The sequence below is a fragment of the Polypterus senegalus genome, chromosome 9 (assembly GCF_016835505.1).
Source record: "Polypterus senegalus isolate Bchr_013 chromosome 9, ASM1683550v1, whole genome shotgun sequence".
Taxonomy (NCBI): domain Eukaryota; kingdom Metazoa; phylum Chordata; class Cladistia; order Polypteriformes; family Polypteridae; genus Polypterus; species Polypterus senegalus.
The window spans coordinates 74,266,295-74,290,144 of record NC_053162.1 but is presented as its reverse complement, the minus strand read 5'-3'; the positions used below and the strand labels follow the sequence as shown (position 1 = coordinate 74,290,144).

Genomic DNA, 23,850 nt, shown 5'->3' with positions numbered 1-23,850 from the left:
GGCGGCAAATATACAGTCGATAAGAACCTGGACACAAATAGAAGAACATACACAGGCATGGACCGCAATAGAAGTAAAATCCTGCAGTACTTCTTTGTATTCCTTGCTTTGTGCTCCAATAAACACACGTTATCGGCAATACACTAATAACCCAATTGTGCTCCACTCACTTAGAATCTGGAACCAATGTAGAAAGCATTTTAAGACGGAGAAGCTTCTTTCTGTGGCACCCTGCAAAAGAACCACCTCTTTCAACCCTCACAAACATATGCAGTTTTAATATCTGGAAAAATTTGGAATTAACTTGCTTAGAGATCTTTATATAGACAACGTCTTTGCATCCTATGAACAATTACATTCCAAATTTAACATTCCAGCTACAAATTTCTTTCACTATCTTCAAATCAGGAACTTTGTTAAACAGAACCTTCCAGATTTTCCTCATCTTGCACCCTCATCCACGCTGGAAAAATTATTGCTCAATTTCAAGGAGTTAGACTCCATCTCTACAATATATAAAATCCTTTTACAATCCCTTCCTTTCAAAGATCCAAGAGGACACTGGGAAAATGACCTCTCAATTAATATATCAGAAAAGGAGTGGAAAGTAGCAATGCAGAGAATTCACTCAAGCTCCATATGCGCAAAGCATACAATTATACAACTCAAAATTATATATCGAGCACATCTGTCTCACTAAAACTCTCCAAAATGTTTCCAGGGCATGATCCAACCTGTGAACGCTGCAATCAAGCCCCAGCCTCACTAGGTCACATGTTCTGGGCCTGCACCAAATTAACATTATTCTGGACAAAAATTTTTAATTACCTCTCAGACAGTCTTGGACTCACAATCCCTCCTAACCCATTAACAGCTGTGTTTGGGGTTCTTCCAGAGGGTCTTAAAGTGGAGAAAGACAAACAAATTGTGATTGCATTCACTACACTGTTGGCACGCAGACTTATTCTGATAAACTGGAAGAACCCAAACTCTCCTCTTTTAAGTCAGTGGGAAACTGATGTGTTATATTATTTAAAATTGGAAAAAATCAAATACTCAGTTAGAGGATCTGTGCAGACTTTTTCAAAACATGGCAGGATCTAATCAGTAATATTTTGAAATGTTTATAAAGCACAGAGAATTTGTTGATTTAGGTATTTTTAAAAGCCTTAAATTTTACACCGTTTGGCTTGCTCTCTCTCTCAAGGGTGGGGATCGATCTGTTCTTAGCATAATTCTTTTTTTTTGTAAAAACTTGATTGCTATGTATTGATTGTAATAAAATTAATAAAAAAAAAAAAAAAAAAAAAAAAAGATTCCTGCATCTGGATTTTTCTGTGCGTAAGCACATTTCGGCTTTTGTGCTTACGCCATGTTATAGTGCGTGTTCTACGCACGGCTTTATACATGAGGCCCCTGGCCATGAAATAGCCTTTGAGTCAATTGTCCAATTACTTTTGAGCCCCTTAAATGAAGGGATTGTGTTAAAAAAAATGCTTTAGTTGCCTCACATTTTTATGCAATCTTTTTGTTCAACCCACTGAAAGTCTACACTTCAACTGCATCTGAGTTGTTTAATTTAAAATTCATTGTGGTAATGTACAGAACCAAAATTAGAAAAAAGTTGTCTCTGTCCAAATATTTATGGACCTAACTGTATCTTACATCAATCAAGTTAAAATATGTGATTTTTTTTTTTGGCTTTTTTTATAGCTTTTATACCACTTTTTATCTTTTAAAAGTAAGTTGGCTAGGTGTCTTTGTTGGCAAATCTAAACTTGCCAGCTGTCACCAACATCATTTATCTGTGTAAATAATGTCCCATGTCACATTTTAGCAGTGGAAGTGATCATAATCTTACAGCCAATTTAGCATATCATATAATGTAAAGTACTAGATGCTTTGACTACGTAGATAGGTGTGAGAATCTCATTCACGGTTACAGAAGGCAATTGATTTCTGTTATTTCCAAAGGGTATGCTACCAAATATGAAGTAGAAGGTGCCAATAATTTTGTCCAGTTAATTTCTAGTTCTGTGTGGAATGATATCAGAGTTGACATTTTCCACTGCTTTTGGGTTGTTCCAATGCAAACAAAAGAAATAAACATGTGAATACCCAAGCATTTGTAATTTCAATGTTTTGCTGGGAGAAGTGCATTTTCTGAAAGAAGTGTAGGGGTGCCAGTATTTTAAACATGACTGATAATGCCATTTGTATTTGCTTAGAGAAAACATTTAGCTGAGCTAAATGAAGCCAAAAGTGTGTACAGAGTAAGGTTTCATGATTCACTTTCTCTCTTTTTTCCAACAGTTTACTCAGTGCTAGCAGTAAAGAAACATGTTGAAATCGTATAGCCCAGGGGTTCCCAACTCCGGTCCTGGAGGGCCCCAGTGGCTGCAGGTTTTCTTTCTAGCCCTTTTTTTAAAATTAGTGACCATTTTTGTAGCTGATTAACTTGTTTTGAATTAATTTTAATTAGCATGTTTTTTAATATTTGTTCCCCTGAGTTTCTTCGTTCCTCTGCATTGCTTCATTTCTTTCCTTAAATGGCACCCAAATAGAAATAAAATTTGAAGTGAGTGAGCCAACAGAAGACCAACTAAGTCAGGCCCTCAAACTCTAACAAATTGCTTAATTAGGCTCTAATTCTTGTTGTTAATTAAACCCCTTCTTTAACCAACCATGGCTTGTTGCTGCGCTTATTGTGCAATAGCAGACATTTCCAACATTGTTGATTTTCTCTTTTCTAAGAGCACTAGTGAAATGTTTTGGGGACCTGAGCAGATCAACATTCCTGTGACCTTCCTCTTTCTTTATTTTCAGATATCGTATGATCAACACAGTTTGCTGGTCATGTTTTGGTTCATTTTGTATCTCATTATTGTTTGAGTGGTAATTAAAGAAAAAGAAACAATTAAAGGGTCTGAGTCTTCAAGAGCAAGTCAATTAAAATTAATTCAAAATAAGTTAATTTACAGCAAAAACAGGTCACTAATTAAGAAAAAGGTCAGAATGAAAATCTGCAACCACTGGGGCCCTCCAGGACTGGAGTTGGGGACTCCTGGTATAGCCATGTGATCATTTACCAATTAGTCTTTTGTAATCCGTCTGATAATTTAAAGTAATAATAATATTTTTGGAGTATTTACTAGATTGGATTGCGAGGCCTTAGTAAGTTATACAAAAGCGTAGAAAGAAAGAATGCAAAAACTTCCTCCCTACATCCTGTAGATTTTAGAGGGTAAACTGACTGCTGAGAAAATAAAATAAATCATAACTTAACTCTTATTTGATATTTCCAGGTTCTAGTATTTATCCTAGCAGTAGCATTCGGTATAAAGTGAAAGCTACAAATAGAATACTGTGTGCACCTCCTGCAAGTGTTGTATAGTGCCAGCCTTGAAAAATGTGAGGTATAACCTATGCCCACTGTATTTCATGCTTGAGTTACCATGTTATGGTCATTTTGGTTAGCAAAGCTTGTAAAGCTTAATGTATCATTTGTTCCTGAATATTTGCTTAATTTAAACTTGCAATGTTAAATCAATTTAACAGGGTAATTTTAAAACTACAAATGTAGGTCACTTGCTATTTTGGAAAACATTTTTTTAAGTGTATGTTCTGACTGTATTGATTTTATAACTTAGTGGATGATGTTTTATCCACTTGCATTTGTTATTACAATGAAAAAATAGTAAAATTTTTTGGAAACGTCTTGGTCTAGGTGTATAAAATTTTGTTTTGCTCATCCAGAAACTGATAACGTCCTGGGCCTTGAAGCTCGATCGTGGTGTCAATTAATAGCTTATGCGGTTATATGCATGGCACAACCTGCAGTATGAATTATACATTCCAGATGCTGCAGCCAGAAAATTAAGTTTCTCATTAGTCTCACGACAAGGGGATACATGGCCACGCACTGCTGGCAGGCACTGAGACATGTTGCAAAGGCAAACTTTTATAATGCAACTACTGCTGTGTTTGCAAATGCTGCTAACAATGAAGCGCATTGCAAAGTCCAACTGACAAGTAAAAGACATACACTCTGATTGTAAAACACAGTTCTCATACACAGGCTGCCCAATTGTGTTTATCGCATGCGCAGGTGTGACCCTCTAAACGCAAAGCAAGTCCTAGATGTTGCTAGGTCACAAAAAATTCTTGCTAAGTTTCATGATGACCACATTTCTATTTAAGTTCTGTGAAGAACAGCAGCACAATCTGTTTACTGTCAACTATAAAATAAGCACTTTATGACGAAAGAAAGTGATCCTCACTTGCATGCCACAAAGAAAATAAAGACCTTTGATCATTGCTCACCCTCAAGCCAAACACCATAAGCACTTTAGTGACAAACAACAAGAAGCCATTTTTAGAGCAATTAAGCAATATATTTATATCTTTTGCATCCATGGGAGCCTTTATTGAAAGTCTCCCACAATATGATGCCTATGTGTTCAATATTCATAAACCGGTTTATCATTATGTCATTATCATTATGTTAGTGGACTGCATCCTTTTCCGTTACCTTATGCAGTATTTGAGGGCTGAAATTCTTAATGCTACCTTTTATGAAATGTATGGAACTGGTATCTAAAGAAATGAATATCCATCATGATTTATTGATGAACAGATTAATTAACAGCAGGGTAGTTTTTACTCAAGATATGCAATGGCCATATAATTCTCCAATCTCTAATAGCATGCACAGTCCACTTCTAGTTATTTGATTCTGCTACTACAGCAGATTTACCTCTTTAGCATTGCATTTTAGTTGGCATGAAAAATTACATTTTTATTAAATCACAAAATTATAATAATGATATAACTAATAATAGTAATGATGATATGAAATGAACAACAATAATAAAAATAGCAGTATCAATAATACTACTAATGATGTCGAAACTGAGTCCTTTGTGTGGTAAATCTTAAAGCACGGTGAAAAATACAATCCAGCGTCAGTTGGGACAATAATAGTGTGTTTCTTTTCTGATCTTCTTTCTAGATTTATCAGTTTTTGAATACCACTGTTCGAGGTGAACATTTAATAAAATGACTATCCATAAGATGCTCTAGCTTGATCCGTGATGTGCTGGGTCAACTGCGTCTCTTTAGCAGTAGTGTGGATGTGTGGCAATGATTTCTTCTACAAGCTTCCGTGTAAAGTTTGCATGAGATATAGTTTCAATAGCTGTGTGTTTGTGTAAGACAAATGCATTCCAAATCCACTCTTCCACCAGATGACAAAACATCTTTTTGTAGGAATTTTTTTTTTTTTGTTACCTCTGCATAACAGGATAGAAGGTCAATTCTTGATCTGCAAGATCTACGCCGCCCATCGTGCTATTGTAGTCGACCATAGCAAAAGGCTTTGTAACCTACAGTACGTATTGTCTTTTGCCTGTACAGTGACTGTAGCTTCATTATGTACAGTGCTAAGAAGACAAACATCTTTCTTGTCCTTCCATTTCAGCGCAAGCACTTTGCCCTTTTGCCAGGCTATTAGTGCACCTTGCTGTAATTTAGCTCTTCCAAGGTCTTCAGGCATGCCACGACAGTTGGGATGCACTGTTCAATATGTGTCATTCTTTCTTTTTAGCAAGATGTCATATAGCTCTGGCAAAGTATAAAAATTGTCCACGGGTACATAATAACCATGATCCAGCAGAGCATCTATCAAAGTCTGCACCAATGACATAGCAACCCCAGACTGATCATTTCAGATCAACCATTGTCTCTTTCCCTGTGCACAGAACCGAATTCCAAATGTATCCCGTTTTAGATTCACAAAGCGTGTAAAACTTTATGCCAAATCTTGTTCTTATTGACACGATGTACTGTGTTCATGACAGTCTACCCTTAAAAACCATGCTGACATCATAGTCTGGAATGTAAACGCTCCAAAATTTTGCAACAATGGCCTGGTATATCTACCAAATTTTCTTCAGTTTGGGTGCTGGATGGGGAAGTCTTCATTGTTGGTAAAGTAAAGATATTTCATAATTAGTCAAAACCTGCACTCAGGCATAATTTTTCCAAAGAACAGCAGCACTGACAACACTTTTACAGCATGATTCTCGGTTCTAACGCTTTCAGAAGACACATCTGTACAGTTGCCTGAGTGAGGCTCAGGACTAACGCTTTTAGCATGGTTTTGGCAGCCCGAGTAACGCTCGGGTCTAACACTATTGAGGTTAAACAATGCCTGCAGTGACACTTTATTTGACTTATTCAATGTTCTAATGCTAAAGAGTCTACAGATAAAAAGATAAATGGCCATTTCTGGATATGGTAAAACCAGTACATTCCTTCTCATCTATGGAGAATGAATATGGCATGAAGGAGTCTGCAGTTTTCTACCTTAAAATAAACTAAATACAGTGAAGTGATCAAATTGCAAAATCACAAGCAATTGAAATACACACAGACACACTGAAAAAGGGACGGGTCCTAACTGTTGTTTGTGCGTTTGCGTCGAACAGCTGTTTGGAGTACCCACCCTTTCTGGAGTCCCTGGAGGGGGTACTAGAGGGCATACCTTCTGAGGACTCCCACGTTCTGCTGGGAGACTTCAATGCTCACATGGGCAATGACAGTGAGACCTGGAAGGGCGTGGTTGGGAGGAATTGCCCCCATGAACTGAACCCGAGCGGTGTTTTGTTATTGGACTTCTATGCTCGTCATGGATTGTCCATAGTGAACACCACGTTCAAGCATAGGGGTGTTCATATGTGCACTTGGCACCAGGACACCCTAGCCCTCGGTTCAATGATCAACTTTGTCGTCGGACTTGTGGCCACATGTCTTGGACACTCGGGTGAAGAGAGGGGTGGAGCTGTCAACTGATCACCACCTGGTGGTGAGTAGGCTTCGATGGTGGAGGAGGATGCCGGTCAGGCCTGGTAGGCCCAAACGTGTTATGAGGGTCTGCTGGGAACGTCTGGCAGAGTCCCCTGTTAGAAGTAGCTTCAACTCCCACCTCCAGCAGAACTTTGACTTTGTCCCAAGGGAGGTGGAGGACATTGAGTCCGAATGGGCCATGTTCCGTGCCTCTATTGTTGAGGCGGCTGACCGGAGTTGTGGCCATAAGGTGGTCGGTGCCTGTCGTGGCGGCAATCACCAAACCCGTTGGTGGACACTGGTGGTGAGGGATGGACCCTTTTCTCCTGTGGGACTCTGGAGGCAGCTAATAGGTACCGGCAGGCCAAGCGGAATGCAGCTTCGGTGGTTGCTGAGGCAAAAATTCAGGTGTGGAAAGAGTTTGTGGAGGCCATGGAGAACAACTTTCGGACGGCTATGAGGAGATTGTGGTCCACCATCCGACGTCTCAGGAGAGGTAAGCAGTGCAGTGTCAACACTCTATATGGTGGGGATGGTGTGCTGCTGACCTCGACTCGGGACGTTGAGGGTCGGTGGGAGGAGTACTTCGAAGACCTCCTCAATCCCATTGATATACCTTCCAATGAGGAGGCAGAACTTGGGGAATCGGATGTGGGTTCCCCCATCTCTAGGACTGAGGTCACCGAGGTGGTCAAAAAACTCCTTGAGATGAGATGAGATACGCCCGGAGTTCCTCAAGGCTCTGGATGTTGTAGGACTGTCTTGGTTGACACACCTCTGCAACATCACATGGACATCGGGGACAGTGCCTCTGGATTGGCAGACCGGGGTGGTGGTCCTAATCTTTAAGAAGGGAGACCGGAGGGTGTGTTCCAACTACAGAGGGATCACACTCCTCAGCCTCCATGGAAAAGTCTATTCGGGGGTCCTGGAGAGGAGAGTCCATCGGTTTCCAGTGAGAGTTGGGCTCCACCAGGGCTGCCCTTTGTCACCGATTGTGTTCATAACTTTTATGGACAGAATTTCTAAGCGCCGCCAGGGCGTTTAGGGGGTCTTGTTTGGTCGACTCAGGATTGGGTCACTGGTTTTTGTCAGATGATGTTGTCTTGTTTGCTTCATCAGGCCGTGATCTTCAACTCTCTCCTGATCGGTTTACAGCTGAGTGTGAATTATTTGCACAAGGGATGACTGTAATATGTGTATTTAAAAAAAAATAAAGTTTTTATTATATTTATAGATTTTCTCATTAATGCTGAAGTTAGATAGATAGATAAGACAATTAGATTCCTCTTGACCAAGTGCACATGTTCAAAAGCTTTTAAGATTGTCACACATTCAAAAGTCAATAAAATGTCAAAAAAGAACAGAATTTTTATAATAAACTGCACTAAACAACTTTTTAAAAATGTTAAATTAATTCAAATATTGTTTTTGAGGTACTACACTTGTTCAAAAGCTCTGATATCATAACACACACATGACTTCAGTAAAAAAAATCTAATGGTAAATAGTAATGCTATATTCTACCATCATAACTGAAGCCTAAAGAACAGCTTTCCAAATTTTTTCCATGGCAACCACCCAAATAAATTCTGTGCAATGCACCAACTAGATGGATACTTTATTAATCCCAAGGGGAAATTCACATACTCCAGCAGCAGCATACTGATAAAAAAACAATATTAAATTAAAGAGTGATAAAAATGCAGGTAAAACAGACAATAACTTTGTATAATGTTAACATTGGAATTGAAGAATTGCATAGTGTGGGGGAGGAACGATCTCCTAAGTCTGCCTGTGGAGCAGGACAGTGACAGCAGTCTGTCGTTGAAGCTGCTCCTCTGTCTGGAGATGATACTGTTCAGTGGATGCAGTGGATTCTCCATTATTCTGCCACGGATGTCAAACTCTCCAACTCCATGCCTACAATAGAGCCTGCCTTCCTCACCAATTTGTCCAGACGTGAGGCGTCTTTCTTTATGCTGCATCCCCAGCACACCACCGTGTAGAAGAGGACACTTGCCACAACCGTCTGATAGAACATCTGCAGCATCTTACTGCAGATGTTGAAGGATGCCGGTCTTCTAAGGAAGTATAGTCGGCTCTGTCCTATCTTGCACAGACCATCAGTATTGGCAGTCCAGTCCAATTTATCATCCAGCTGCACTCCCAGGTATTTATAGGTCTGTACCCTCTGCACACAGTTGCCTCTGATAATCACGGGGTCCAGGAGGGGACTGGGTCTCCTAAAATCCACCACCAGCTCTTTGGTTTTGCTGGTGTTCAGGTGTAAGTGGTTTGAGTCACACCATTTAACAAAGTCCTTGATTAGGTTCCTAGGTTCTCCTCCTGCCCACTCCTGATGCAGCCCACGATAGCAGTGTCGTCAGCGAATTTTTGCATGTGGCAGGACTCCGAGTTGTATTGGAAGTCCGATGTATATAGGCTGAGCAGGACCGGAGAAAGTACAGTCCCCTGCGGTGCTCCTGTGCTGCTGACCACAATGTCAGACCTGCAGTTCCCAAGACGCACATACTGAGGTCTGTCTGTAAGATAGTCCACGATCCATGGCACCAGGTATGAATCTACTCCCATCTCTGTCAGCTTGTCCCTAAGGAGCAGAGGTTGGATGATGCTGAAGGTACTAGAGAAGTCCAGAAGCGTAATTCTTACAGCACCACTGCCTCTGTCCAAGTGGGAGAGGGATCGGTGTAGCATATAGATGATGGCATCCTCTGCTTCCACCTTCTCCTAGTATGCAAACTGCAGAGGGTCGAGGGTGTGGCGGACCTGTGGCCTCAGGTGGTGAAGCAGCAGCCTCTCCATGGTCTTCATCACATGTGACGTCAGACAAACAGGCCGGAAGTCATTCAGCTCACTAGGACGTTATACCTTTGGGACTGGGGTGATGCAAGATGTTTTCCAAAGCCTCAGGACTCTCCCCTGTTCCAGACTCAGGTTGAAGATGCGCTGTAGAGGACCAGCTCCAGCGCACAGGCCTTCAGCAGTTGTGGCGATACTTCATCTGGACCCACTGCTTTGCTGGCATGAAGTCTCCTCAGCTCTCCGCTTACCTGGGCTGCTGTAATTATGGGTGTGGATGTCTCTCCTATGCAGGTATCAGCAGAAGGATGGGTGGAGGGTGCAGTACTCTAAGGTGAGAGTGGGTTAGGGTGGTCAAACCTGTTAAAGAAGTTGTTCATTTGGTTTGCTCTCTCCATGTCTCTCTCAATGGTGGCACCCCGCTTCGAACTGCAGCCAGTGATGATCTTCATCCCATTCCACATTTCTTTCATGCTGGACTCAGAGTTTCTTCTGCACACGCTTGAGTTCATGCTGATCACCGCCATTAAAAGCCCATTTCGTCTGGTTCAAAAGGCCCTTGATGTCACTTGTAATCCATGGCTTGTTGTTAGCATAGCAGCGTACTGTTCTTACTGGAACTACAATGTCCATACAGAAGTTGATGTAGTCAGTAGTGTAGTCAACAACCTCCTCAATGTTCTCACTATGTGACCCCTGCAGAATATCCCAGTCCATAGTTCCAAAGCAGTCTCTCGGAGCCTGCTCTGCCTCAGGGGATCACTTCCTGAATGAGCGTGTGGTTGTAGGTAGCTCCCTCGCTCATGGTTTGTAGTGAGGCAGAAGCAGGTTATGATCTGCTTTCCCAAGCGCAGGCAGTGGGGTGGTGCTTTATGCGTCTTTGTTTGCATACAGTAGGTCAATAGTCCTACACTGTGTGCACAATTATTAGGCAAGTTGTATTTTTGAGGATTAATTTTAATATGGAACAAACACAGTGCTATCAGTCAATCCAAAATGTTAATAAACCTGAAACCTGAATGTTTCACAACGGAAATGTGAGTGTGAACATCATCAGGGGAATACATATGCGCTACAATTATTAGGCAACTATTAGTGTGCAGATTTATTATGCAACTAAAGGAAAAATGAAAATTTTCCCATCTCACTTGTTTATTTTCATCTGTTATAGTGAGAATAATAAACAAACACCTCAAAATTTACAAATAAACATCTCTGACATTTCAAAAAAAATAAATCAATCAATCAATGACCAATATAGCCACCCTTCTTTCCAATAACAGTCATAAGCCTTTCCATTCATGGAGTCTGTCAGTTTCTTGATCTGTTGACGATCAGCTTTTTGTGGAGCAGTGACTACAGCCTCCCAGACACTCTTCAGAGAGGTGTATTGTTTTTCTCCCCCGTAAATCTAGCGTTTAAGAAGTGCCCACAAGTTCTCGATAGGGTTTAGGTCAGATGAGGAAGGGGGGCCATGTCATTATTCCTTCATCTTTAAGGCCTTTATTGGCTGGCCACGCAGTGGAGAACTTCGATGCAAGTGATGGAGCATTGGCCTGCATAAAAATCATGGTCTTCTTCCTGTATTACTGTTTGAAGAAAGTGTCTTCGAAAAACTGGCAGTAGGTTTGGGAGTTGATTTTGAGTTCATCTTCAATGCAAAAAGGTCCAACTAGCTCATCTTTAAAAATACCAGCTCATACCAGTACCCCACCTCCATGTTGGAGTGTTGCTCTGTGCCCATTACTGATCCACAGGTCCATCCATCTGGTCCATCAAGAGTCACTCTCATCTCATCGGTCCATAAAACCTTTGAAAAAATCTGTCTTCAGATATTTCTTGGCCCAGTTTTGACGTTTCAACTTATGTTTCTTGTTCAGTGGTGGTTGGGTTTCAGCCCTCCTTACCTTGGCCATGTCTTTGAGCACTGAACACCTTGTACTTCTGGGCACTCCAGGTAGGTTGCAGCTCTGGAATATGAAAGTACTGGAGGATATTGGGTTCCTGGTAGCTTCACGTTTGATTCTTCTCAAATCTTTGGCAGCTAATTTGTGTCTTTTGTTCTCAACACGTTTCTTGCGACCCTGTTGACTATTTGCAACAAAATGTTTGATGGTTCTGTGATCACACACCAATATCTTAGCAATTCCAAAAGTGCTGCATCCCTCTGAAAGACTTTTACAATTTTTGACTTTTCAGAGTCAGTTAAATCTCTTTTTTGGCCCATTTTGCCCGAGGAAAACTAGCTGCCTAATAATTCTGCACACCTTGATATAGGGTGTTGATCTCCTTAGGCCACACCCTCCCTCATTACACAAATACACATCACCTGATGTGCTTAAATCCAATAAGCATTCAAGTTAATACAGCTTGGAGTTGGAATATACGCATTAAAAATGATGATATGGTCAAAATACTCACTTGCCTAATAATTGTGCACACAGTGTAATTCCCCAGGTTTTACAATCCACATACTGGGAGAAGGCAGGTAATGTTTTGTCCAGCGTCACATGGTTAAAGTCTTCAGCGATTAACACAAGAGCCTCAGGGTGCTGCGTTTGTAACTTAGCAACAGCAGAATGGATGACGCCACCTGCTATTTCCACGTCTGCCCAAGGAGGGATGTAAACAATAACAACAATGATGTGTCCAAACACTCTGGGCAAGTAATAGGGATGCAGACTTACGGCTAACAGTTCGATGTCCCTGCAGCAAGTGGAGATTTTGATGTTTAAATGCCCAGAGTTACACCACCTTGTATTGACATAGAGAGCAAGTCCTCCTCTTTGCTTCCCGCAGGTATTTGCGTCTCTGTCTGGTCTAACTGTACTAAACCCTGGTAGCTCCATGTTTTATAAACATGTAAGCTGTATTGATGTGAAACCGTGCCTTATACACCTTTGCTTTAGAAGCTGCCATCTCTGAGTATGAAGTGGGAAAACCATTTTATTTTGTTTGATTGGGGACAGCTTCCTGAAGCCAATTCTTCAAGCTTAGCCTTGTTTAAGCATTTTAAAGTAATTTGCTTGCAAGCATAATTACACAAAGAATCGCTGGATAGAGCCATGCTGTTTACACTGTCCTAAACTCTCTGGAACTTGAATTGATGTAATATGATTGTAATGAGCAGCAAGCATTAAGCATTTGAATATGACGATAATTTGTGTGAAAACTTTTATTAAAAGCTGTTGATTAGCGTGTATTTAACATTCATAATTATTAATCGCAACTGCCATTTAGTTAGGGGAACAATCTATACATTCTCCGTTTTTTCTTGTTGGGGTTGCGCAAGTCCAAAAGCTCTTAGACACAGTTACATGTGTAAAGATTTATAGATTTGCTTACACTTCAACTGTATGTCTACTAAAAAGAATTTTTTTGACCTGATGTGTAGCGTTTGAGCCCAGATATACACTCACCTAAAGGATTATTAGGAACACCATACTAATACGGTGTTTGACCCCCTTTCGCCTTCAAAACTGCCTTAATTCTACGTGGCATTGATTCAACAAGGTGCTGAAAGCATTCTTTAGAAATGTTGGCCCATATTGATAGGATAGCATCTTGCAGTTGATGGAGATTTGTGGGATACACATCCAGAGCAGAAGCTCCCGTTCCACCACATCCCAAAGATGCTCTATTGGGTTGAGATCTGGTGACTGTGGGGGCCATTTTAGTACAGTGAACTCATTGTCATGTTCAAGAAACCAATTTGAAATGATTCGAGCTTTGTGACATGGTGCATTATCCTGCTGGAAGTAGCCATCAGAGGATGGGTACATGGTGGTCATGAAGGGATGGACATGGTCAGAAACAATGCTCAGGTAGCCCGTGGCATTTAAGCGATGCCCAATTGGCACTAAGGGGCCTAAAGTGTGCCAAGAAAACATCCCCCACACCATTACACCACCACCACCAGCCTGCACAGTGGTAACAAGGCATGATGGATCCATGTTCTCATTCTGTTTGCGCCAAATTCTGACTCTACCATTTGAATGTCTCAACAGAAATCGAGACTCATCAGACCAGGCAACATTTTTCCAGTCTTCAACTGTCCAATTTTGGTGAGCTTGTGCAAATTGTAGCCTCTTTTTCCTATTTGTAGTGGAGATGAGTGGTACCCAGTGGGGTCTTCTGCTGTTGTAGCCCATCCGCCTCAAGGTTGTGCGTGTTGTGGCTTCACAAATGCTTTGCTGCATACCTCGGTTGTAACGAGTGGTTATTTCAGTCGAAGTTGCTCTTCTATCAGCTTGAATCAGTCGGCCCATTCTCCTCTGACCTCTAGCATCAACAAGGCATTTTCGCCCACAGGACTGCCGCATACTGGATGTTTATCCCTTTTCACACCATTCTTTGTAAACCCTAGAAATGGTTGTGCGTGAAAATCCCAGTAACTGAGCAGATTGTGAAATACTCAGACCGGCCCATCTGGCACCAACAACCATGCCACGCTCAAAATTGCTTAAATCACCTTTCTTTCCCATTCTGACATTCAGTTTGGAGTTCAGGAGATTGTCTTGACCAGGACCACACCCCTAAATGCATTGAAGCAACTGCCATGTGATTGGTTGATTAGATAATTGAATTAATGAGAAATTGAACAGGTGTTCCTAATAATCCTTTAGGTGAGTGCAGTTGAATTGGCCACATTTATTGCTATTGAATTAAATGTTATTTTATGTATATTTTAAAAAGGCATTTTCCATTTCCTGGGACATCGATAGTCATAACTGAGATGGACTATAGAGGCACACAAAACATTTTTTTAAATCCACAGTATCCGAAACAAAGTGCAGCATAAACAATATTCAATAAATTATCTATGAAATAGTGCAAAATGTAAGAGTTAAAATGAAGTATACAATTCTGAGACTTCTGAGACCCTTTTGTCTTGTTTTTTGCACTCACTTTCTTCTGTCTTACCCTGCTCCCCACTCTGGCATTCTCATGAAGACTAAGACACTAACAAATGTGATCCTTATCTCATGTCCCAAACACTGTCAGAGTCCATTGGGATGCTTTTAGCCTTGGCGCCCTTGTACTGCCACCTCTGTCAATAACCCACAGGACCAATGAAGCCCATGATTGCCCCTGCTCTGCTTCTCAGCAGGAGTGATCTGTTCCTGGAGCATCATTCTCTTTGCTTCAGTCAGGGGCATCCTGACTACTTTGCCTTCTTCAGTTTCTGCTGGCTCTTCTGCCTGATTTTTCTCCTTTATTATCTTTTCCTTTTTTTTTTCTTTTATCATCATTGTTGTCTTTTTGCATTTTCTTATCTGTAGCCTACTTGGTTCTCATTCTATCTTTGTGAGTCCAGGTGCACCACACGATCCCTCAAGAATTAATGAGGGACAAGTGAGCCTCCAGCATGTGCATACGTAATTGGTCCAATACCCCTATTAAGCTTAGCAGCCATTCTTTGCTCTTGCATGCATCCACACTCATGACATCTTAGTCGCACTATTTTTAAAAATATCCTACACCCACTCCAATATGCCACAGACTGAGACACGCTTCACAACAGCATCTTATCATAATGCTGCCAGGATAAGATAATAGTTTGGTGGAGGTCTTTTTTCAGCATGATCTGTTTTTTTTGTGCCACTGAGCTGTTTTAGCCCTGCAGTCTTTCTATGAAGGTGCTACTTTAACTTAAAACATATGCCAAACTGAGAAGTACAGTTAACCCTCTGTATGCATGGGCTCTGCAACTGGATTCAACCAACTGTGGATCAAAAATATTAATGAAAAAAATCTATATAGTTCCCAAAAGCTAAACTTAAAATTTTCCAAGCACTACACTGAATCCATGCTAATTAAGTGATCTTTAAGGATAGCTTCATTTCACAGGTATAAAGAGCTCCTATATGGCAGCCAATTGCTGAGCCACCACACTGCTGCTCATTTGCCTTACTCTTCATACATGAAGCACCCTTGTTCTCCTCTGTAGACTGATAAACCATTAACCCCCAAGCCAGTCAAAGTGAGTCCTTCCATCAGCCTGCAGACACCTGGCCTGGGCACTGCCTATAAACCTATGGATTGTTATCAATATATGTCTGTGCAAAAACCTGTGTAGGCTAGAAATGGCTTAGACACATTCAGAATGCCAGTATGTAATCAGTACACTGTAAATTAAATAGTAAAGTTTCAACCAACTAAACAGTTATTATTGACAGGGAAACACACATGCACAGCAGCAAGCACTGCTTCACGTTTTTTAAACAAAAGCTGTTCAGTCATCAGTCCCAACTGTAAGGCGCTACAAGGCCCTTGATGTCACATTACGGGGAAAAAAATCTTAGATCTTTTGAATAGTGGCAGGTCGCTTGTCAAAGTCACGATAGATATGTAGATACATATTCCCTAAACAATACAGTATAACAACTATTTACATAGCATTTACATTGTATTAGGGAGTTTAAGTAATCTAGAGATGAATATACAGCAGGATGTGCATTGGTTTTATGCAAATGCTATGCCATTTTATCTAAGCAACTTTGAGCACTGGCATATTTCAGCATTCATGAGGAGTTCTGGAATAAATCCCCTCCAGATGCGGAGCAGGCCAACTGTATTTAAAGTAATTTGCTTTTAAGAGCTCTGTGAAAGATGGTGTATATTAAATAATTCTACATTTTTAAGAGGGATTTTCAAGTTCTAAATGTTTACAGGTTAGATTGGGGTTGTTATTGTGCAATGCTTTTCAGTGATACCCGAATCCCAAATTTATTCTTGAGTTGTATTTCGATTGGCCCTGTAGGAGTGCCCAGTGTTACTGAATAGGCTCTGGCCCACAGCAACCCTTAACTGAATTAAATGGGTTTGAGAATGTTACATTATGACTAAGTAAACACTGTGCATTTTTGTTACACATACATTTAAACATCTACTGTATAATGGTAGAGTGGTTTGCTTGTTCATCTTCCATTAGATATACCATATAGCCCGGGACCAGCTCATGTTACAAGACTTTGGTCCAGTCAGATTTGTGCAAAACCCAGTATGATGATGATGATAAATGTGTGACTTGTATTATTAAAGTAGGAAAGGTTTAAGACACATACTTAGTATATGTTTATTTACTTTTTGCAGGGTATTCTTTGTCTTTATCAACTACTATTGCCTTTACTTATAGCATTTCAGTAGCCTTTGACATTGTGTCAGTTGCATATTGTTTAACATGGGCCTACAAACATGTTCTTTCTTTTCCATATTGAAAGCAAATGCCCATACATATGACAGCTTTTGAAATGAAAGCAGCAGCTCTTAAAATATTTTTCTCATGACAGACTCTTTACTGTAAAACACATTGTAGATGCAACAACCAGATAGAGCATACTACACATTATTTATTTTTGATCATAAACTTCAAAATACTGTGTGCAATTGTTAACCACTGAATTCAAAGCACCATAGCAGAAATATGAAGTTTACTTTATATGATTTAAGCTTAACAAAGAAAATTACATGGTTCCTTTTTATTTATGTATTTCTCTGTGAATAAAAATAAATTTTAAAAACTCTTTGAATATATGGTGCATTTTAAACCAGGTAGGCTGTATTTGCTATTGAATTACTGAAGTAGAAATAGATTCAATAAAGTATATATAAATTCTGTGGGTTGGCTGTGTTTCAGAATTTAAACTTTTTTTTTTTTTTAAGTATTTGTATTCCTTGGTTTTTAAATTTTGAATATATAAATTAACATTTTCCTTAATTTTACACACAAGTTATTATCCACAATTGTTTGTATTAGTTTTTGTTTAAACAAGCAAAACTTCTATAGTCTACTGTGTGCAAATGGCACAAAGCGTTCATGCAGTATTGAGAGATACTCTGTTAAGGACAGTTTGCATGTTCTACAACCCAGTTGCGCGGCAGTGCGTTTTAGCCTTTGGATTTGGGCATCATTCGCACTCTTAAAGTGTTATATCACAAGGAAATGCTGAGAAAAATTCTCATCAGCATAACTTGTAGACAGGAGGAGTTGAAAACTAACGTAAAAGAAGCTATTGAAATGATTGCAAACGCCTGAACACAAGTTAAATCAAGCACTATAGCAACAAATACACTGTAGAATGTCATTACTACAAAATTTTCATTACAACATTTTTTAGGTCCCTGGCACTTCGTTGTAAAAGAATTTTACCTGTAGTAACATGTCTCACCTTCAACATCTGATATGCTTTCTGTATGCTGTTGTGAGTAAAATATGCATTTATGAGCTTGTTGTGTCCCAACTTTTTTGGAATTTAGTATCCACAGCTACTTTAATATGACTGCTCACTATATAGTTTGTGGACATTTACTTCATTTGCAGTAGCAGTGACACAGAGTAGAGATATTTTGCAGAGTAGTGTGCTAAAGATTTTTTGATGTCGCATTCTGGTGGGAAAGGCATGGAGAAGTGTCAAACATAGGCATGGACATAATTGTTTTTTGGAACTGTGGAGTTAATAGTGTGCTGGCAAAATGTCGAAAGTTAGCTGGACACTTCAAGCAAAGTCCAGCTCATGGAGTCGAACTAAGAATACAGCAGTGTGAAATGGGACAAGCACCTCATTCAAGATGTGCCCATGTGATTTAATATTGAATTGTAAATGATTACACGACTGCTAAAAATAAATAAAACCATGCAAGCAAGCATTACTCACCAAAGAAATCCTACAGCAGTGCTGATCGATGGTAGATTTGACAAAATTGAGATTTTTGAAAAATGTTTAGAGCCTTGCAAGTAAGAATTTTCTATTTTTCTAACCTGCCATATTAATACTGTCAGTTTCCTAGAAAAATCTAGTGAGAATTTTTATCAATTTCCTGTACATTTTAGGAGATTAATTCATTAAAATTAATTAAAATGAATGCCACTACATTTCAATTGCATGATTTATCAGTGCAGTGCACACACTGCCATTCAAAAGTTTGGAATCACAAAAATTTTGTTTTTGAAAGAATTTATACTTTATTTGTATCTAGTATGTACCACTAAGGTTGCTGATTATTAATTATCTATGCACATATGAGTTCAAATCCCAATTTTCAGCCTCCATTAATCTAGTGTCTTATATATGGACGTTGAGCAAATGAAAGGATCCTGGAGGAATGCTTGAGGCCTTCTGTCAAGTATGGGAGTGAAAATGTTAGTGTGAGACTGCCTTGATGATAGAAAGATATAAGACTTAACACTAGAATTACCAGAGCCTACGAAAAAACTCATAAACCCGGCCCACCTTAAACCCCTTCTCCGTCAGTGTATTTTGTCTTGTAAATGTGTCGGTAAGCCCAAGCAGCCTCCTATACCATCCCCCCACTGCCGTAGAATGGGCAAGAAGTTCTACCAGTTCAAGCCTTGATTATCTGGGAGTGAGCTACCTAGAATTTTATAGAGTAAATAATTTCATGTGTGTTCCATGTCTACAACAATCTATGTAAACACATCATTAAAATAGAAACGTTTTTCATGTTTTAGTAATAAATGACAAAATGTAGACCTGAAGTGTTTAGTGTTTGAAGGCTGATGGCCAAATATCAAATAAACACTTTCACAAAAAATACAAGTATAGCAAAACAAGTGCACTTTTATTCAAGAATATAACTGCAGAAAAAGAATTTGCGTTAGGTTGCAACATTGATGCATCCTGTAATCTGGTTGCCGTATAGCGCTCGACCCGGCACGGACTGACGCAGAGGCACGTACAAAATAAACAAAGGCTGTTTATTTTTCTTCCCCCATGGGCACACATCTTCCCTGTGACCCACAGGTAATATACACAGTCCCAACACATGTACAACACAACAGCACCAAATACTCTTTGTCTTAACCACCACTCCTCCTCTAGCTTAATCCTCCTCCTCCTGAATCTGGCTCCCGAGTGGTGGGGACTGGCCATTTTTATAGCCCACCCAGAAGCGTTCCAGGTGCTTGACCACCTGATCCTAATTGCACTTCTGGGTCCAGCTGGGCTGTTGACTCCATGGAGCTCCCCCTAGCGGCCATCCAAGCTCCCAGCCAGGCTTTGGAAGACTCCATGTCCCATGGAGCTATGCTACTGGTTGGGGAATTACCGTCGGCCAGGGAGGCTGCCACCAAGCGTCCCAGGAGAGGTATCGAGCTGCCCATGGTTGCTCCCCCAGAACAGATGCAGTAGGGGTGTCCCACCCAGGCATAGGACCCAGCTGTCCATCACAACCCTTAATATGACCGCTTTGGTGTTGCAGCGGTAAGAACTGCTGACTTGTAAGTCGTTCAAGACGTTTGTGGTTCAATCCCAGACGCTAACATTTACAAGTACCGTAAATTTACACTGGCTGTTACAGACTCAAATCAAATGTATGTTTTTATTCTATAAAACAGCAGCTCACTTCTCAAAACAGAGGCGTCCTGGATCAAACCACGAATGTCTTGATTACGAGTTAGCAGTTCTACGTTTTGTCAATTATTACTAAAACATAAAAAACATTTCTGTTTTAATGATGTGCTTACATAGATTGTTGTAGACACGGAACACCTATGAAATGCATGTATTCCAAATGACTATATATTATTTACCCTATACGATTCCAGGTAACTCACACACAGGTAAACAGACTTGAGCTGAGAGAACTTTCTGCCCTTTCTGTGTTGGTGGGGGGGATGGGATAGCAGGCTGCTTGCTGCTTTTGCTGATCGACACATTTACAACACAAAAGGCGCTGACAAAGAGGTGCGAAGGGATTTAAGGTCGGCCAGGATTACGAGTTTTTTCATAGGCTTTGGTAATTCTAGTGTTAAAAGGGCATGCTGGAATTCAGTGCCCATGAACATAATATAATTTTCCAGCCTTTATAGTAAAATAGAATGGTCAATGGTGTCAAACAATGTGCTTTTAGTCTAGCAATATAATTGACAGTGGAATTTCCTTCATCAGAAAATATTTAAGTGTTTTAAAAAGAGGGTAAATTTGAAACTGTTCTATAATTATTAAGTGTATATGGGTCTAGAGCTGACTTTTTAAGCAGTGGTGTGAAAACTGACACCTTTAGTGCATCAGTAACTGCGTCTTTCAGGAAAGAGCAATTTATAATGCTAAAATTGGGTGCTGCTAGAACATCCATTGAGCTTATTTCTAGGTTTGTTGGCAATGGGTCAAAGGAACAAGTAGTAGGTGTTTATAAAATTAAGACTTCCTGTTCTGTTACAAGATTATAATTTCTAAACTGGTGTATGCCAACGCAAGACAAGGTTTGCCAAGCTAGTATTAGGTTTGCAATGTGATGCTGGGAATTTATTATTTTAATTTTCTCTTTTTAAAGAAGTTCTTAATGTCTGTCCTGCTAATGTCTGTTGGTATTTTTCTCTGTGACTTGTTCACAGGTGACACTTGTACACGCAACACTTAATTCTTTTCATATCATAGAACAGAAGCACTAACTAATAAATAAACTACAAATGATATCACACTGCAAGACGCTGATTGCATCGCGATAAGTCAAATAATGCACCTCTCTCAGTTTTGGCGAATCACAACACAGTCTTCCACTTTGTCACACCCCCTGAAATGCCATCTTGCGGTGCACACAGCCCAGGTTGGGAACCCCTGACCTAAATGTTTCTTAGGTGTTGTGAGATGGAAAGGCAATTTTACAAAGTGGTAAATTCTTTACTGGCCAAACTTGTTTTGGAATATGTTACAAGTAATAAGTATCAAAATCAAAATAAATGTTTATTAAAAAATAATTAATTGGCTGTAACACTAAATAACAGGATGTTATATACAGGTCAAAATAATTTACTAACCACTGCTTTCTGTTTTTATTTGCATTTTCCATAGTGTCATAACTTTTTCTGAATTCTGATGTCTTCTTTTTTCAGTAATTCAAATATGTTCCTAAGATGATATACTCTAGTTAACAGCTCTCTGTCTCTGTTATTAATAACTAGCAGTTACAAGTAGTTTTGTCCTTTAGGCTTTCCAAAGATGAAAGGTAAATTTTATATTCACATATATTGGTAAAGACAGTAGTAGTATCTTTAATTTCATGCTTGTTATGTTCAGCAGATGGGAACCACATTTGAATTGTCCTCCTAAATAAATTAATCAATTAAATTAACAAAGACATGGGTTGAGTTTAAAACCTTTGTAGATAGATTCTGATTAATTATGATTCTTATAAACATCTTAACCAAAGTAAAAAAAATGAGTTATTACACTGTGCCCCTTGTTCTGATATGCAACTATTGCTAATCAAATAAAAATGGTACCTTCCTGAATGAAATTTTGGATGTTTAGTGAGCCCTCTGCTTGTTTAATGGTTTGAAACAAAACTTGTTGCATTTTTATTTATTTATTTGCAGAAAAACAGGGCCCAGAACGCAAGAGGATTAAGAAAGAGCCTAACACCAGGAAGTCCAGAATGGCATTTGGGATGGGACTTGCAGGAATTCGGGCTGGCTATCCTCTCTCAGAGCGGCAGCAAGTTGCTCTGCTCATGCAAATGACTGCTGAAGAGTCTGTTAATAGTCCAGGCATGTGTGAGAGTAATCTGACATTTAAAGTTAATTTTATTCTGATTAAGTAGATGTAACGCTCTGTTTGTTTAAGCTTATGCATTGATCTAAGCAACACATTGTTTACTTTTTAAATCAAAATAGGCTGCTTATTAAATTAAACAGCTAAGAAATTGTCCATAATATGAATTCTTCACTTGGTACATCATTACTTGTACTATCCTGCTTTGCTTTTGCTAGAGTGTCACCTTCTGATTATTTTTTTTAACATTAATTGAGCCTATACTTAATTTTTTTTGGTTTTGGTTTTTAAAGTAATATTTTATAGTTATTGTCCATTATACAGAATGATTAGCATTGGTAAAATTATGATTTATCTTCCCAGATACGACACCAAAGCATCCATCACAATCTAATCTTGGACAGAAGGGAACACCAAACTCTGCCTCAAAAACCAAAGATAAAGTGAATAAACGTAATGAAAGAGGAGAGACCAGATTGCACCGTGCTGCCATTCGAGGAGAGGCACGCAGAATAAAAGAACTTATTAGTGAGGGGGCAGATGTGAATGTAAAAGATTTTGCAGGTAAATGTCTTAGTATATCTTTATTTTTTGTTTGATTTTAATATATGTGATGTTCTCTTTCATATATTTTATTGTAAATCAGAAATGCACAAAGGTATTTTTTGTCTGTATGTTACTTTGTTTAAACCTAATAAATTACCCTTAAACATTTATTCATAATTTACAATAAAATTGGAACTTGAGAACTAAAAATAAGTCATTTCTGTTTTTCCAATGGTGTTTACCATATGTAAAACATTGCTTATAATTAAATGCTTATGTTCTGTGCCTGAGTTTTATATTCATCTTTTCACCTAGAATAAATAATTAGTGAATATATAACAATTACCAGTATTACCCAATGCCAGCTTAAGACCCCCTACAGGCCCTTGGGTGTCGGAAGTCAAACACCCCCAAAAAACTCTATACACACATACTCATCCATTATGAATATCACATAAGTCAGTAAAAAATTTGGTACAGGCATTGAAGTACAAAAAATGAAAGCATAATTTATATTGGGTCTGCTTCACCTTTGTGTTTTTTCATTTCTGTATGAATGTAACCAATTAATTGATGAAAAAATCGACTTCTAATATAACAGTTAACAAACATCTATAAAAAAATTTAAAAGGCTGATTATTTTGTGAGGAAAAAGGTGATATGTAAATGAGCTTTTTCGGTTTGTATATTTACATTACACAAAGTAAAATTAAAGATGGTTGATTTGTGTTTGGCGGGGTTGTGAAGGGTATGCTCGTCGTCTTCCTCATTGTTGCTCAGTTCTACATCAGTGTTATTGGGGAATTGCTACTAAAGCTTCCAGAAGTGGCTGACTATTTCAGGCTCATTAGTCAGGGTTTTTTTAAGCTTCAGATATAGTTTTCAGCAAAACAGCCTCTTTTGCTTTTCTCTAATTTTTCCCTTCATTGAAGCAATTGGTTCTCATTTTGAGTGAGCATTTATTTTGTCTGTTTCTCCTTTGTGGCACAGCAATGCATACAAGTGCCCTGGTTGTGTCCTACCCACTGTTTTTCTTATAAAATCTTTTTATTTGGATGTGATTGGATAGGTTTTTAAATGTGACGATCAATGCAGGATAGGAGTGGTGCTGGATAGTGGGTTG

General features: G+C 39.3%; 1 protein-coding gene across 3 annotated transcripts in view; it reads left to right on the top strand.

The window, feature by feature from the left end:
* Nucleotides 1-23,850, top strand: part of ankrd11 (ankyrin repeat domain 11) — a 402,782-nt gene that overhangs the window by 286,525 nt on the left and 92,407 nt on the right. For all 3 annotated transcript variants that reach the window (XM_039763291.1, XM_039763292.1, XM_039763294.1), the window contains 2 exons: nt 22,007-22,177; nt 22,545-22,745. In XM_039763291.1, coding sequence (XP_039619225.1) covers nt 22,007-22,177; nt 22,545-22,745 — 372 coding nt within the window. The remainder of the gene's footprint in view (nt 1-22,006; nt 22,178-22,544; nt 22,746-23,850) is intronic.